Below are 14,802 nucleotides of genomic sequence, written 5' to 3'. Positions count from 1 at the left end.
TTCCATTTTTAACCACTGCTTCTCCCATCATTTTAAATTACAAAATGATCCATTTAAGAGTGATATAGTCACTCTGATGGAAAGTCATAGTGCTGTCGTAAAGCAGAACAAGGGCCACCGATGAATCTTGTAGAATGTGTGGGCTATATGGGGTGGAACAAGAGGAAAGTGGGTGTGAGCCAGGACATGTTCAATATAAATGCCCCATTTATAAACCAATTAATCCCAATTTATAAAACCTCATTCATTTTTTCCTAAGTTGAATGTTTTCCTCTCCCTTATCTATTTTACATTTAACTTACTGAAAATTGGTGACAACTGAATAGTGAACTGGAAGATTGCACATAAAACATAGAAGGGGTCACACAGGTTTAATAAGCTGCACAAATCTATGCAGGGCTATTCAAAAGTAAGCCATTGTACCCTGTAGCATTACAGAATTGTCTGAATTATTGCCTTAAATCACAATCCTATAATGCACCTAGGCACCCATTTTTCTGAACTCAACGTATCTGACTTTTTAGTACACATATAAAGGACTAAATTGCTAAAAAGCAAAAATATATTAAAAGGTAATAGTTTCAGTAGAAGTTCCTTAAACGCCTTCCGTGTGACACAATATGTATTAGCACATCTTTCATTCACAAGGCACCGTGGTGCTCATTTTCAAAAAATGCAGTTGCTGTTTGGGAAAACAGGGCCATATTGTTTGGTTTTTTTTTAAGTAGTACTCCACAGATAAGACTAATAGTGGCACAACTTTATAATACACTGTACTTTATAATACACAAAAGTCGGAATTGCCAAAAGGCCTGTATTAAAATTACTCAGGGAGAAAAAAAAATTAAAAATTGCATTGGTTGAAATGTATCACATGTTCCATGAGTGAAGCAGCCACCACTGATGAGATGTAACACCTATAGAGATCTGCCTCATCGTGTCTCCCATTTGCCCCAAAGGCTCCTTTTGCAGATATTTATTAGCATATAAACTGTACAGCTCATGTTTCTTATTGAGAGTATTTCAGCCAAATTGTTATTGCATCTATTCAGTTATAGGCACAATCCCCCCCCCCCCGAGCGTGCTAGACACCTTTAAGCTAAAAACCACATTAGCCATTACTACCCTGCCAACTGCAGACAACACTTTATTGTAGCACAAGGTTACAACATTTTTCAAAACATGGATATTTCATCAAAATAAGTTCTTTTCACATAAATGGCTTTTGTGTCAAATAAAAACTTAAAGGCATTTTAAGCTATATAGCTTGAGGTTGTTCTTTCTTTTACAGTTTAAAACAAAAATGAACACAGCTTCATAAGTTTTTTTCAAACACAAACAATATATTTAGCAGAAAATTTTACTTTGTATACCATTTAAGCATTTGGCAAAATAATTCTTTAAAATAGTGCAATGTTTGTATGGTATGTCTCAGTTTTATGGATATCTCTACCTCCCACATTCTGAAACGATAGGCCACATTTTTAACAGTTGCTTGGACAGACCCATTTGGACTAGTGAAAATGAAGCAGGCATAGTCCACCAAGAATGTGTGTGCAATTTTCACTGAATTAAACAGAAGCACCATACATTAAACGAGCCTATTCATGGTCAAAGAACATATGTCTAGGAGATTATAGCATTTGTGCCAGTCTTCTCAAGCCTGCTGCCCATAAAATAGATTATAATTCTGTCATTCCCACATATTACGGCCATTGGCTTGGGATGAGAGAAGCTTTAGGCCAACAAATCTGAGAGAATTCCAGGTTAAGAAAGGCTGTTTCATGCAAAAGAGAAGAGAAAAGGCCACTGTGTCCTGCTGTCCAATGGTGTCAATTTATGCTTGTTTCTTAATTAGATATAAAGCACCTCATAATTTGCCCAATTTCAGCCTCTTGCAGTGTATGTTAAGTATATGTTCTTGTTTCATTGAAGATAAACCTGCTCTAGTTTCTGTGCCTAAGGCAGGACTAGAACCTGTGTCTCTGTGCTCCTCCCTGGTCAAAAACATATTGAATCAGCTCATTGGTCTATAGTTCAGTTTTTAGTTTTCTCTAGTAATACCCTGTAGGCCAGTGTTTCTCAACCTTGGCCACTTGAAGATGTGTGGACCAACTCCCAGAATTGAAGTCCACACATCTTCTAGTGGCCAAGGTTGAGAAACACTGCTGTAGGCTTTCAAGACAGTAAACTTTCTCAGCCACGCTGGAAGAAGCTGAGAACTGCATCTGGAAACAGTGGGTCTTTTCCTTGTAACTGAAAGGGGCTAGACAGAAGACATTTTAATTTACCAGGTGAAAAATCTAATAGCATTTCATTACTCAGATTTAGTAACAGAAATGCCACCCATTGAAAACATTTCCTGTGCAAGTCAACATATTTTTGTTGCAGATCTCTTTTCATTTCAAGTGGGCTTACCAAACTAATTAGCAGAAAACATCCCTGTGGGTCAGTTCTATCTGCTGCTCTTGAACAGCAACCAAGGCATTCACACACAACTTGCCCAAGGTGGGGATTGTTGTTTGTTATGGAGGAAAGGGCTCAATAAAATCTCAGGTTTCTAAATGTCATGTAAACCAGGGGCAGCAGGGAACCTCTGTAGATGTGTGAGATTTTGAAGCCCATTGTGAGCAGGCTCAGCAAGGTAGATGCAAAATAGGCTTGCTCATGTATGAAACAGCTGCCATGGTGGCCTCTCAGAAATACTCATCTACACAAGGCTAAGTGGTAATTGTGCTATCTGATCGTCTAGCAACCTTAGCTATTTTTTTTTTTTCTGGGGAGATGTACATATTTCCAGAGCACTGGGGCCAGCCACTCACCATTTTTAAGAATGTCTCTGTGGCCACGTGAGCTCAGAATTACTTCCAGCAATAAAGATAATGCTAGAGGATGACACTTTGCAGAACTCTAGTGTCTTATTCTCTTTCTTTTTACAATAAATTAAATGTCAGATGGCACAGTAAGTTTAATGGTCACCAGGGGAGAGATTGACAAGCATATTGGTAGTTACAGGTACTAAATTGCTAGTCTTCAAACAATGCAAATTAAAATATCATTATCTGGAAAATGCCCCTATGATCAGGAAAGGGCCTAACTCAGGAGTAGAATGTATGCTTTTTGTGCAGAAGTTCCAAATTTAATCCCTGAAATAGAGACTCTTCTATTGGAGACAGTTTTCTGCTGGAGACACAGCAGAACCAGCAGAGAGGTTAAGGCTAGGCTCACACATTGTGCTAAATCATAATCTGGTTGATTTTGGCTTTGCACAAGTGTAAACTTCACATTATGATTTGTAAGCCATAGTTTATGGCTTAACATTGTGTATGAACCAAGCCACTATGGCTTCTGATTAAAATAAACTCTAGCTTGCACAATTTGCAAACCCATTTAATACTGAGTTAAATCAGCCTTTCCCTGGATAGCACATCCTGGATGCTGCCATCCCAAGATATCTAGGAGTCAGACTGAGGAAAGCTATGCTGCACAGCCAAATAATTCCACTTGATCAGGCATCCATTTTTTTTTTCATTTCAATGGATTTTTTTTCAGTATTTCAACCTAGCCCACCTTTTCAACATTTAAAAATCAGATTTAAGACCTAGAACATACTGTACAAAATATGGTATGCCATTAAGGATACCAATTCTTTGTCTGCAATTTATATACCACAGATGGGAATCTAGGACCCTCTAGTTGTTGAAAACTACAAGTTTCAGCCTTCTCTTCCCACTGATTATGCTGGTTCAGGAATGCTGGAAACTGCAGTCCAGAAAATCTGGGAGGCTACAGATTTGCCACCTCCGCTCTGCATTTTTACTAGGAAGTGAATCCCATTGACAGTTAACTTAAGGATAGATATATGTAAGATTGTGCTGATACAATACCTACGTAGTTATAAATTAATGTTTTCTTTAAAGACAGTGGGAATGATTGTGTGCAACCTCAAAAGGATCTTGAGACAGGGAACTAGTTTGAAAAAAAATCAGCTAACATATAAGGATGATAAAATAAGGAAGTTGAGGTTAGATCAGCCTTCCCTATAAACTGCTAGTTGGAGTGATAAGTGTTAGTGTCCAATACATCTGCTAGGCACTAGTTTGGCCTAGGATCTGAGAAGTTTTTGAACTGGGTATAAATGATACTTCCTATTAACATCCTACCCCAGTTTTGAAAGTGGTATTTGAGAAGCACTGTTGCCCACAGGCATTCCAATAACAACTCCGGTAAACAGAAAATGACAGGACCTGATAGGAAGTAAGATTGGAAAAAAAAGTGGAGGTAATGAAAAGACTAACCAGCAATGAGAGAGAGAAGTCAATTATCAAGAGGATTTCAAAACTATGAATGAAAAATTTGAAATTAATGTAAATAAGGTTCAGAGATTTCATTTGTGCCAGAGGCTAAATTGCTACTGCAGAATAACATCTGTACAGTCCCATGCACATTTCCTCAGGATTCTCCTGTGACTATTCTAAAGATACTTTAAGTGCTCCACTACTGCTGACTCTCCACAGCAAAGTCTGTGTATCTGTGCAGTGAAAGAAGATGGGGATAGAGTTATTATGGTAAGAAGGGATCTTTAAAAACTACGTTTGTGCATTGGCCAAGGTGACTACTTGACCTCAGAAGAAAAAGGAAAAGAAAACTTGTTTTTTTAAACTACCAATTTTTCAAAACAATGCAGGGAGTCAGGAGAGCAATTGGTGATATGCCTCCTGCTCACATCACAGGTATTAGCCAGCAGAGGCAAGTTACCGTAGTGAAGTAACTAATCCACCACCAAAAGATCTGAAACAGAAACGCTATGAAAGGGGAAAAATCTCTTTCCCAAAGACAGAAGTTACTCGTGCATTGAATGATGATTCCATTATAATGAATATGCTCTCCCAAAGAATATCATACAGTTATTCCTGGGAATGATCTGTCTGAGAACAGAGTATTAGCAGAAAGCAAAAAAATGGTTCAACAATAGCTGGCCTTTAAGGATGACCTCCAAATGACTAGACTGTGTTTACCTAAAGACATACCTTTTCTAACCTTCAACTGGTTGTTATAGGAGTTACTGCCAGGGCAAAGTGCATATAACATGCCTTTTCCTAGCTCAATCAGCAGTTGGGGGACTCCCTGAGGAGTAAAGAGTGGGCAAGCCCCTCCGTTCCAAAGATTTGTTTAGATACACTATCCAACGTCTACATTTTTGACTTAGCTCCCTGAAAAATATTTCTGCTTGTTTCCTATGAACAGGAGAGGAGAAACCCAGCAAAACTAGGACCTAATTCTTACACGTTTCAGCACAACCCAAGGACCATTTCTCCCCCAACCCACATGACTTATCCCACGGGTAATTTGTCAATCCCAACAAAAATATAACTGTGGCTGGATTGGAAACTGGACCATTTTTCTAAATATAGCACCCGGCCCACAAACATATGTGAGAAATCTGTAACTGTTAAAATAATCTGAGCTTTATTGAATAGTAGGTATAAAAATAGTGCATATATGAATCTGTTCTTCCCAGTTGTTCAGCCTAATGAGGAGGCAGGAGTTGGGGGGACAGAAGAGAAACAGAAGACTTTGTTGGTGCATTTAGAACTCAGAACATCCTTTTTCCTCTGTATTTAGCAGTCAAATCCGTTGACCTGCTCCCCAATCCTTACCCCCAATTCAAAAAGGGGGAAACCATTATTCCAATTGAATTCTGTATTTTGCCATGTATTTTAATGAAAGCATCCTCCACAATCTGCGGAATTTGTGATTCATAGGAAATAAGCATCTGACATGTCAAAACCCAACAGCACTAAATGCAGGAGCTTGGAGGTAAGCAAGTATCTTGCAACAAGGCAAACTGAAGGAGCTAGAAGTGGGTTGTAGACATACAAAAAAGGCTCCAGAAGGCTCAGGGGAACCGAGCAGGGGCAGGCTGTGTTGCACTGGAGGCCCAAAGAGTAGCAGTGCTCCCAGAGTGAATGCCTCTTTTACACAGAATGCTGCACAGACATGCACCCTGGAAACAGGTGAAAGGCAGGCACACGCATACTGTTTGTCCTGGAAGCAGCTAAGAAAAGAAAGAAATCAGACATCAAATGACAAGGCTTTGAATAAGGCTTACTCTCCTCCACAGCTGAGCCCCCTCTTGTCCCAGACACCAAGAGGCTTCTAGACAAGAATGGCAGTGTGTTGTATTCTGGGAGGAGGAGAGAGAAGGGTTCCCAGCACAAATGAAATGGCAGCTTGGCAGAAGGAGATGGGGTGCAGAAGCGGAAGGTCTGAGGCAAGCCTCTCAGAAGAGCAGGTGGAAAACCAAGCGATACACTCCACTGCCTTTTCTACATGGGCAAGGGGAGAAACAGCACCCACTGTCTCTCAGGTACCTCACCCTCTCAGCCAGAGGCCTCCCCACAGGGTGAGGAAACCCATCCCTACAGCAGCTGCACACTCCCTCAGGGCAGTGCTTCCAATATTTCACAGTCTCCTCGTGGTCTCTCCAGAGAAGGGGCAGGGTCAAGACTGAGCATGGGAGATCCACTGGCTGTCTATGGGGCGCCTCAGCAGTTCCTCCACGTGTCGTGCCACATCCATTGAATCATCCAAGTCGAAGTCTCCTTCTGGATCCAACACTGAGTCAGGACTGAGACAGAGAGAAAGGAGCACCATGAAAAAGCTCTGAATTCCAGACAGCTATTTCTGAAGGGACTGTGGCTCTCTAATTGTTCTCAGCTTTCTCAAAACTTACAGTCCTTGGAGCTGTTTGGAAGAAGCTCTAAAAGTTAATTTGGTTTTATCAGAAAAATATGCAATTCAGGTCCTCTCAAATTCATTCATTTTCTTCTTCCTCACTAAACTGAGGAGAAATGTCTTTTCCTAATTCTTTAAATCTTTTAGTCTTCATAGACATGACTTTTTATGTTTTCACCTTTGTTCACAGTGGGGAGATATTGAGAAATGGGGCACCCTGCTTCATATGTAAGGTGAAATTTAACCCTGCCCATAGAGTTAATGTTACATAGTATATGTGCAGCATAAACAGATGGGAAAGGTCTGAATTGAATAGATTTACTATTTGACTACGGGTATGAGGTAAGTGGGTATGGGATCACTTTAAAAAAATATCCTTTGCATTAAAAAATCTCTATGTAAACTAAAAACTATTTCAATAGGAAGTGGAAAGGTATAGTGCAAAGGTGCAGAACCTTCATTGGTTCAAGGACTGCAGAAGGATTTGTGTAGAATGGTGAAGGACACACTCCAAAAGTGTACTAAGTCAGGGTCCTTTGGGGAGGGCACTGCAGGAGTAAATGGGTGTTTAAGAACTTGCAAGGCTTAAGATACATATTTTAGCCCTTAAAACCATCCCCAAAGTGGCAGAATACCCCTTCCAAAGTGCCCACATTTTAGCTCCACACATTCTGGGGCAGCTCTAGGGATCATAAAGGAGATGTTGGTGGGCCATGCTTTTTGTACCTCTTCACTTTCTCCCTCATGTTTCTTATTTTTCCTTTGTTTATAGCAGGGGTCCCCAATCCCCGGGCCATGGACCAGTACCAGTCTGTGGCCTGTTAGGAACCAGGCCGCACAGCAGGAGGTGAATGGCGAGCGAGCGAGCGAAGCTTCATCTGTATTTACAGCCGCTCCCCATCGCTCGCATTACTGCCTGAGCTCTGCCTCCTGTCAGATCAGTGGCATTAGATTCTCATAGGAGCACGAACCCTACTGTGAACTGTGCATGCGAGGGATCTAGGTTGCGCACTCCTTATGAGAATCTAATGCCTGATGATCTGAGGCAGAGCTGAGGCAGAGATGCTAGCGCTGGGGAGCGGCTGCAAATACAGATTATCATTAACAGAGAGGTTTGACTCACAGAGACCATAATAAATCAATTGCTTGCAGACTCATATCAAAACCCTATCATGTAATGCACTTGAATCATCCCGAAACCATCCCCCCGGGTCCATGGAAAAATTGTCTTCCACGAAACCGGTCCCTGGTGCCAAAAAGGTTGGGGACTGCTGGCCTACAGGAACAACATTCAAAAATAGAACACCCACTACAAGACTGAACAACCTCATTTTTCTCCATGAGCGGCAGTAATCAATTGGGGATCTGAGGAGCTTTTCCTGTGACATGTAGGAACATTTCCCAAGCTATGTCCTTTTCATAGATCACATACTGTTTCCCAAGCAGCTGTTCAGTGGGTTGGTGGGACCTGATTTAAATGAGGTGGTTTAGGAGAACTCTCCATAGTGGTGTCCCCAGAGGGAGCAAGGGGCTTGTCAGAGTGACACAAGTAGCATTGCAATGCAAGCCCTATCCCTTTTCTGAGTGCATCAAGAAAGGGGTGGCACTCAGCGCAATGCTGTGAGACTGCTTTTGTAATTCTGATGAAAACAACCACCACCCAAGGACAATACTGGCTCTTCTCAAATAACATTCTTCTTATTCAATTATGTACCCTCCATCCCCCATCCAGATGACTGATGAACTCCTCAGCCTCTTCCAACACCAATTAACTGGGCAGTGGTATGACAGCAATCCCTGCCTTAAAGTAGATGAGGAGCATACAAACAAATATTTATGGTGAGAAATAAGTTTCACCTATAGAATCTAATAAACTTCAATAGCAGAGAGCTTTCAGTAGTAAAGATCTTCCCTCACTTACTTCTGTGTGTATATGTTGTAGTGAGGAGGAGGGCAAACAGCTGGTGATGATGCTTGTTCCATGTAGGTAGTTCCTCCACTGGCAGAGTCTCCTGATGGGGCAGCAAACCTGCAACAGATGGGGCAGAAATAGAGATAGATTTTTCCCTGACACCAGTGGACTCCTGAGTGGTAAGAAGAACATTAACTATTTGGGGATAATTTTGTGGAAAGCAGGAATACACATTTAAGATTCCTTCAATGATAGAAACATCCACATTCTCCCGGGTCTGAAAAGAATCAGAAAGCAAAGACATAAGTGCACAGAGAACTCAAACTCTTTTTTAGTTAGAGGGTGCAATCATCAAGCTATAACACCTTAACCGTATCAACTTTTACTCTTTCTCATTCCTATCTCTTCTCTTTGTGCTGAAGCTAGCAAAATGGAAACCTGATTCATATTGCTTGCTTCATGTTTTTAAAGTCATAAATCCTGTTGGGAGGTACACCATCTAAAACTGAAGTTGGGGGCGCTAGCACAATTATTCCACTCCTAGCTGAATAAAACTCTGAAAAGAGATCTGGGGGGAAAAAAGGAACTCCAACTGAAAGTAAATAGCTATCACTCCTTGCTTATTTCTGTGTGACTCCTTGCTTTAAAAAATCAACATGTATTTTCTCAACCCACAGTACTTACTCTGGCACAACTTGCTTGATCTGTGGTTTTACATATCCATCCACAGCCTTTGCTGCAAAACAAGGAGGTTGGGGGGAAGCATATAGTTACTGTACAAGACAAGCTTTACATAGGAATCCCTACTGGAAATAGTAATAGTCTGGTATTGTATTCTTTTTCCTCTCGTTGTATCCATGCTGAAACTCTTTCCAAGTAGGAATGGATGAATCTTTTATTTCTGGTTTATGTCTGTTTTGCATGTACAATATTCATTCATTCATTCCCTTTCCTTGTTAATCTGCAAATCTTTCCTTGAAAAATCCATACAGAAGATTTGCATGTAAGTATTTTTTGAAACTGTTCAAAATAAATAAGTAAATTAAAAACACATTTTATCCTTCTTAACTATTCAACTGTAAAAACAGTCACTGACCTGGTAATTAAGGCCCTGTCTCACCAAAAACAAACAAACAAAAAAACTGGCCATGAAAAATGTCTGTCTTCAACTAATTGTCTTTACCACTGACTCTGGATTTTTGAGATATACACTGTTCAAATCTAGCTGTACCACTTCCTTCCCCCTTTGCATTAGCATTTACCTCTCTTCTCAAGAGTGTATTTTTTAATGTTTCTGGCAGTTTCCTGAAATACTAGGCATGTGTCTATGTATCTAAAATTATGTATACCATTGTAATACAGTTCATATGTCCAAAGGAAAAAGGACTGGAATTGCCTAGGTTCCTCTGCTGGAAATCAAAAAAAATTATGTATATATGTATCCATTGGAAAGGACAATGATCAGAAAAAATCAGGCAGTTTCCTGCAATCTTACCAAGGACTGGCATATAATATTTGGAGAAAACCTCTTCCTTGGGCCTGTCAGGGTACACATAAAGGAGGTATGGGAGGTCACCAAGGCGGTCTGCCAGGGACCGGATGGAGAAATCACGGGTGGTGAACGGCATTAAGTTCCAGAACATTCTGTCAGCTGCAAAAACCCCAAAGCATAATTAGATAAAAGTGGGGAAAAAGTAGTACCTCTATAATCCAACTAGAAAAAGATACACACTACCCAAGAAAGATAAGAAACCTGCAACAACTATGAACATCACTGATGCAGCACAATTATAATATGATGCTACATAATGTAGTCATGTTGAAACTTATAAATGGAAATATGCACAAAGTACAGAGAAAACAAATGCATTTAAAAAGTGAAAAGAGAGAAGGACGAAGTAAAAAGCTCATTCACCCTGGTGCAAGATGCAAGGCATTTTCTTCCTCTGCTCCAAATACCTGGGAGTGAATTCGAATTGTGATCCTCTTAAACATGGTCATAGCAACTATCCAAAATTCAGCAAATGCAAGAACTGCCATATTTTCTGATAGCTAGGTGGCAAGGGTGGGTCAAAACAGCTGTGGTAAATTGGGGCAGCTGTTTTGACCCACCCTTGCCACCTACCTATCAGAAAATATGGCAGTTCTTACTTCTTTCATTCATGAGATCCCTTGCCTAAGAGGAAGGGAAAAAAACCCTAATGTCTAGGGCAGACAGCAAGAGAGATTTAATTTTTAAAAAAAATTAAAGATCAATTATTTAGGGTTTTCTCACATGTTTTGTTAAATTATAAGGTCCCTTCTTTTGTTTGGCATAGCTTAGTGTGATGTGCAAATTTAAACTCGTGGGTTCTTCAATAAACTGTAGTTAAAGGAGTCCACGGATTGGCATTATGTGTGAATGCAACCAGTACATGATAGCACACTCATCACATGATGTACTGAAGTACTTATTTCTTTTCAAGAGTGAGATTCCAGAAAACAAGATCCATCTTTCTGCAGCAGCAGCACTAATCAATTGTGCTATTAACTGTTTGGATGTTGCATGCAATTTCATTAACTCATCTTCCTCTGCCTACAGAATAGTTTTGCAGCTGAAGTTTCCCTTTTTTAAAACTGAACTGGGGAATATATATTCAATATGGAGAAGCTATCCTGCAGACTTTAAAGATATTACTGTTAATTGCAGGAGATATAGCAGGAGAGGCCCAAAATTCCTGCGGCAACTGGGTAACAGCTGTGTACTGTTTATGCAACAATGCATAAACATCTGTTTAGAAGGATTCTGAGCCAATGTTCTCATAGCAGTCAAAATAGGCATTGATAACTTACTATTATCAAACTTCCAGGCAATTGTGATACCTCCAATTTCAGAGTCACTGAACCTCAGGAGGAAGGTTCCATCTGGCTTGTTGATCAGCAAGTCATGTGCCTGCTGCTTGTTGACAAAACCTAGAATAGCCCTGGAGAAATGGAAACAATAAAGAGAAATCAGCCTACAAAAAATCTAGAGAGGAAAAGTAAGTTAAAGGGGAGCAGGAAATAGGAATCTTACCCATCATTCCAGTGAGGCTTCAAGTGTTTCTTCAGGACTTCCATTACCCCATCAAACCACTGCCAGAATGTATAATTTCGCCCTGGAAGGTTTTCCTGGATAAATGGAAAGAAAGAAAAAATATTTCTGGAATCCTCTAGTGGTGGTTGGAGGACTTTATATTTTCTCTAATTCTACACACTAATAGGTTAGAGAAAGCATGGACTAGTAGCAAAGTACACAGGCAAACATATTCATCAGAAACACATATGCATTTTTTTAAGCTTAAGTGACTCCAAAGTGGTGGGAACAACAGCTGGAATAACTTTGGGTTCTCCGTGGATTTGAATGATTAATCAAGGGAGATTTTAAAAGGAATTCAATTAGTTGCCTGTACAGTTAAGACTAAGTTATACAAAATTCATGTCTGTAGTGAAGTACATGTTTTATATACAGACCCCAAATACATTTGCGCTGATGCAAGAAGTTAAGACAGCAAGCCAGCATTTAAACTATTTCAAGAGGAATTTTGATGTATATCTAATGAACTAAAGAGTTGAAGTAGTTCTGTAAGGAGGAATGGGCTAACATTCCTCCAAACCTATGTGCAAGACTGATCAACTGTTATCGGAAACATTTAGTTGCAGTTGTTGCTGCCCAAGGGGGGCACACCAGTTACTGAAAGCAAAGGTTTGTATACTTTTGCCACACACAAATATGTAGCTTTGGATCATTTTTCTCAATAAATAAACAAAACAAATGTTTTGACTCATTTGTTTAACTGGATTCTCTTTACCTAATTTTAGGACTTGTGTGGAGAACAGATCACGTTTTAGGTGATATTTATGCAGAAATATTGAAAGTTCAAAAGGGTTCACAAACTTTTAAGCACCACTGTATGTTTGTTTTCACCTCATTGTGGGGATCTTTTATTTTGTTATTTACTGATGCAACATACTGGACTTTTGTTTTTAATTTGTACACCCTTCAGAGTCACTTATACATTTAATTAACTAATTAATCCTGAGTTTGGCTTGAAAATAAGCATCTCCAAGTTTAATGAGAGCCTCTTTAATGTTAAGAATGAGCTCTGAGATAAGAAATTCAGAGTTCAAAACTCACTGTGTGAGGGACTACTTCCAATACATCTTTAGTCTATATTACACAAACAATAATTCAGCATTCCTGAGCTGTTGCCAAGGTAATATATATGAATTTGTTCATTTAGTTTTTATCTTGTCAAAGCAGATTTGCTCCTACTTCACAGGTTGTATGAATGAACTCTTCTAGCATACTTAGGATTATTACTGACTTTAACAGTAAAATGCTTTACTGTTCTCATTCCTTCTGTGAGGTAAATCAACATTATTCCTTTTACAGATCAAGGACTGAGAAGCCAAGATTATCAAAGAACCTAAGAGAAAGCAAGAATATCAACCTCAGCACTTAAGTTCAGATTTGTGCTGTATCTATAATGTCAATGCTTTTCCTGTATAAAGAAAAGATTCTCAGTAAGATCATCAACAGGCTGAAGTTCTTTTAACCAGCTGATGGTCTAACGGTTTTATACACATAGCTGTTCTTTTGAAAATGGCATGAAATAAATCTTTGCATTCACATGACTAGCTATCAATCAGCTGCATGTGTGGCTCCAAGACAGTTCAGGATTACATTTGCAAACTGAATTGTCTCATTTCTATCTCAAATGCAGCTGAGCAGGGAGGAAAACAGAACACATGACGGTAATGCAGATATGAAGTGAAAAAAAAAAAGCTGGGGAGAAAGTTATGGTGATGGAGAAGGCCTGCAGGCCAAAGTACTTCCCACAAAGTGGTTTTCTGGCAAATCTAGTTGTTAATCAGTTCCTTATTTACCCTGTTGAACTGAGCCCAGGAGACAGCCATACTGTTATAATCTTCCAGATGGATGATGCTGCTATTGAAGAGCTTTTGGGCTAGGAAGAGAAGATTCTCCTTTGTGAGTCCTCGACTGCTCTGGACTTCAGACTTGAACTTCATGTTGAGAGCCTCACACAACTGTGACCACATCACCTTGTCTGGCACAGCAAAGGGCACACGTCCTGGCTCTGCAAAAGCATTGTCCCATAGCACTGTGGCAGTGGCATTATTATCCTGGCTGCCATGCACAATTACCACCACAGGCAGAGATAACGTCTTCACCTGGAAAACCAGCTCATTGCCACCAACACTGAACTGAGACTCAAAAAGAATGGTGAACTTCTCCTCAGTTACTGACTCAGCACCACGTCGATCTGAACGCTTGATCCGCTTCAAGGACTGTGGATGAGATGAGGTAGACACAGGAAATAGAAAATAGAGCACAGATTGTCAAGAGCCTACCTAACACTCAGGTCTAAGAACCTTAGACATACACTCAGGCAGATCTTCCAGGGGAAACTTACTTTGTGTAATTGTTCTGTCCAGTAACATTTTTGGTGCTATAGGCAGAAGTACTTTGCTCTGCTTAATCCAGTGCATCATTTGTGACTGTTCTAGGCAAGACCAGACCTAGCCAAAGTTATTTAAATATAACTTAGCTGCATTTAAAATTGAATTACTGCAATGCACTCTATGTTGATGCTGCTCTTGAAAAGTCTTTGAAAACAGCAACTGGTCTAGAATGCAACAAAAAAACACACTGGTAGTTGCTTGTTTACAGGATTAAACAAACTGATAACTAGTGCACTGTTGCAGGGTTAGTATATATCCTGCAATGCTGCATTAGTTATCAATTTCTTTCTGGCAGAATTTAAAGTGTTAGTGAGAAGGCTTGGGAATTGGCATTCCCTCTTACATGGTTTTGCCATGTGACAAAACATTTTGTGTTTAATCAGAGTATAATTTTAATCAATACTTTTATTTTATCTGCTGCATCTGCCTGTTTTTATAATATTCCCTACTCCCATTGGAATTCTATGACTGGACTATTTACTGTTAGTCATTCTGACTAACTCTAAATGGCACACTGTAAATACTTACATTTATATAAACAAGGGGTTGGCAAACACACACACACACGCATATTCCATCTTCATCCACACCAAGTTATTAAAAGCTCAGTCTAGGGTTAGTGTTTAGGAGATACTTCGTGGCAATAA

At 39.8% G+C, this 14,802-nt stretch overlaps 1 protein-coding gene across 4 annotated transcripts in view; it reads right to left on the bottom strand.

Annotated features, from left to right (window-relative positions):
- Positions 1 to 1,122: 1,122 nt before the first annotated feature.
- Positions 1,123 to 14,802, bottom strand: part of LOC103049078 (signal transducer and activator of transcription 5B) — an 85,226-nt gene continuing 71,546 nt past the window's right edge. For all 4 annotated transcript variants that reach the window (XM_088143457.1, XM_088143458.1, XM_088143456.1 and 1 more), the window contains exons 11-17: positions 13,559 to 13,981; positions 11,706 to 11,800; positions 11,483 to 11,613; positions 10,146 to 10,301; positions 9,335 to 9,386; positions 8,660 to 8,767; positions 1,123 to 6,631 (exon numbers count right to left, since the gene is read on the bottom strand). In XM_088143457.1, the coding sequence (XP_087999583.1) occupies positions 6,505 to 6,631; positions 8,660 to 8,767; positions 9,335 to 9,386; positions 10,146 to 10,301; positions 11,483 to 11,613; positions 11,706 to 11,800; positions 13,559 to 13,981 (1,092 nt within the window). In that variant the 3' untranslated portion in view covers positions 1,123 to 6,504. The remainder of the gene's footprint in view (positions 6,632 to 8,659; positions 8,768 to 9,334; positions 9,387 to 10,145; positions 10,302 to 11,482; positions 11,614 to 11,705; positions 11,801 to 13,558; positions 13,982 to 14,802) is intronic.

The sequence above is a fragment of the Python bivittatus genome, unplaced genomic scaffold, assembly GCF_059951505.1.
Source record: "Python bivittatus isolate LINGU-HERP-01145 unplaced genomic scaffold, Pbiv_v1 ctg000410_np1212, whole genome shotgun sequence".
NCBI lineage: Eukaryota > Metazoa > Chordata > Lepidosauria > Squamata > Pythonidae > Python > Python bivittatus.
Note: the sequence above shows the minus strand (reverse complement) of the source record. Positions and strands in the feature narration are given on the sequence as shown.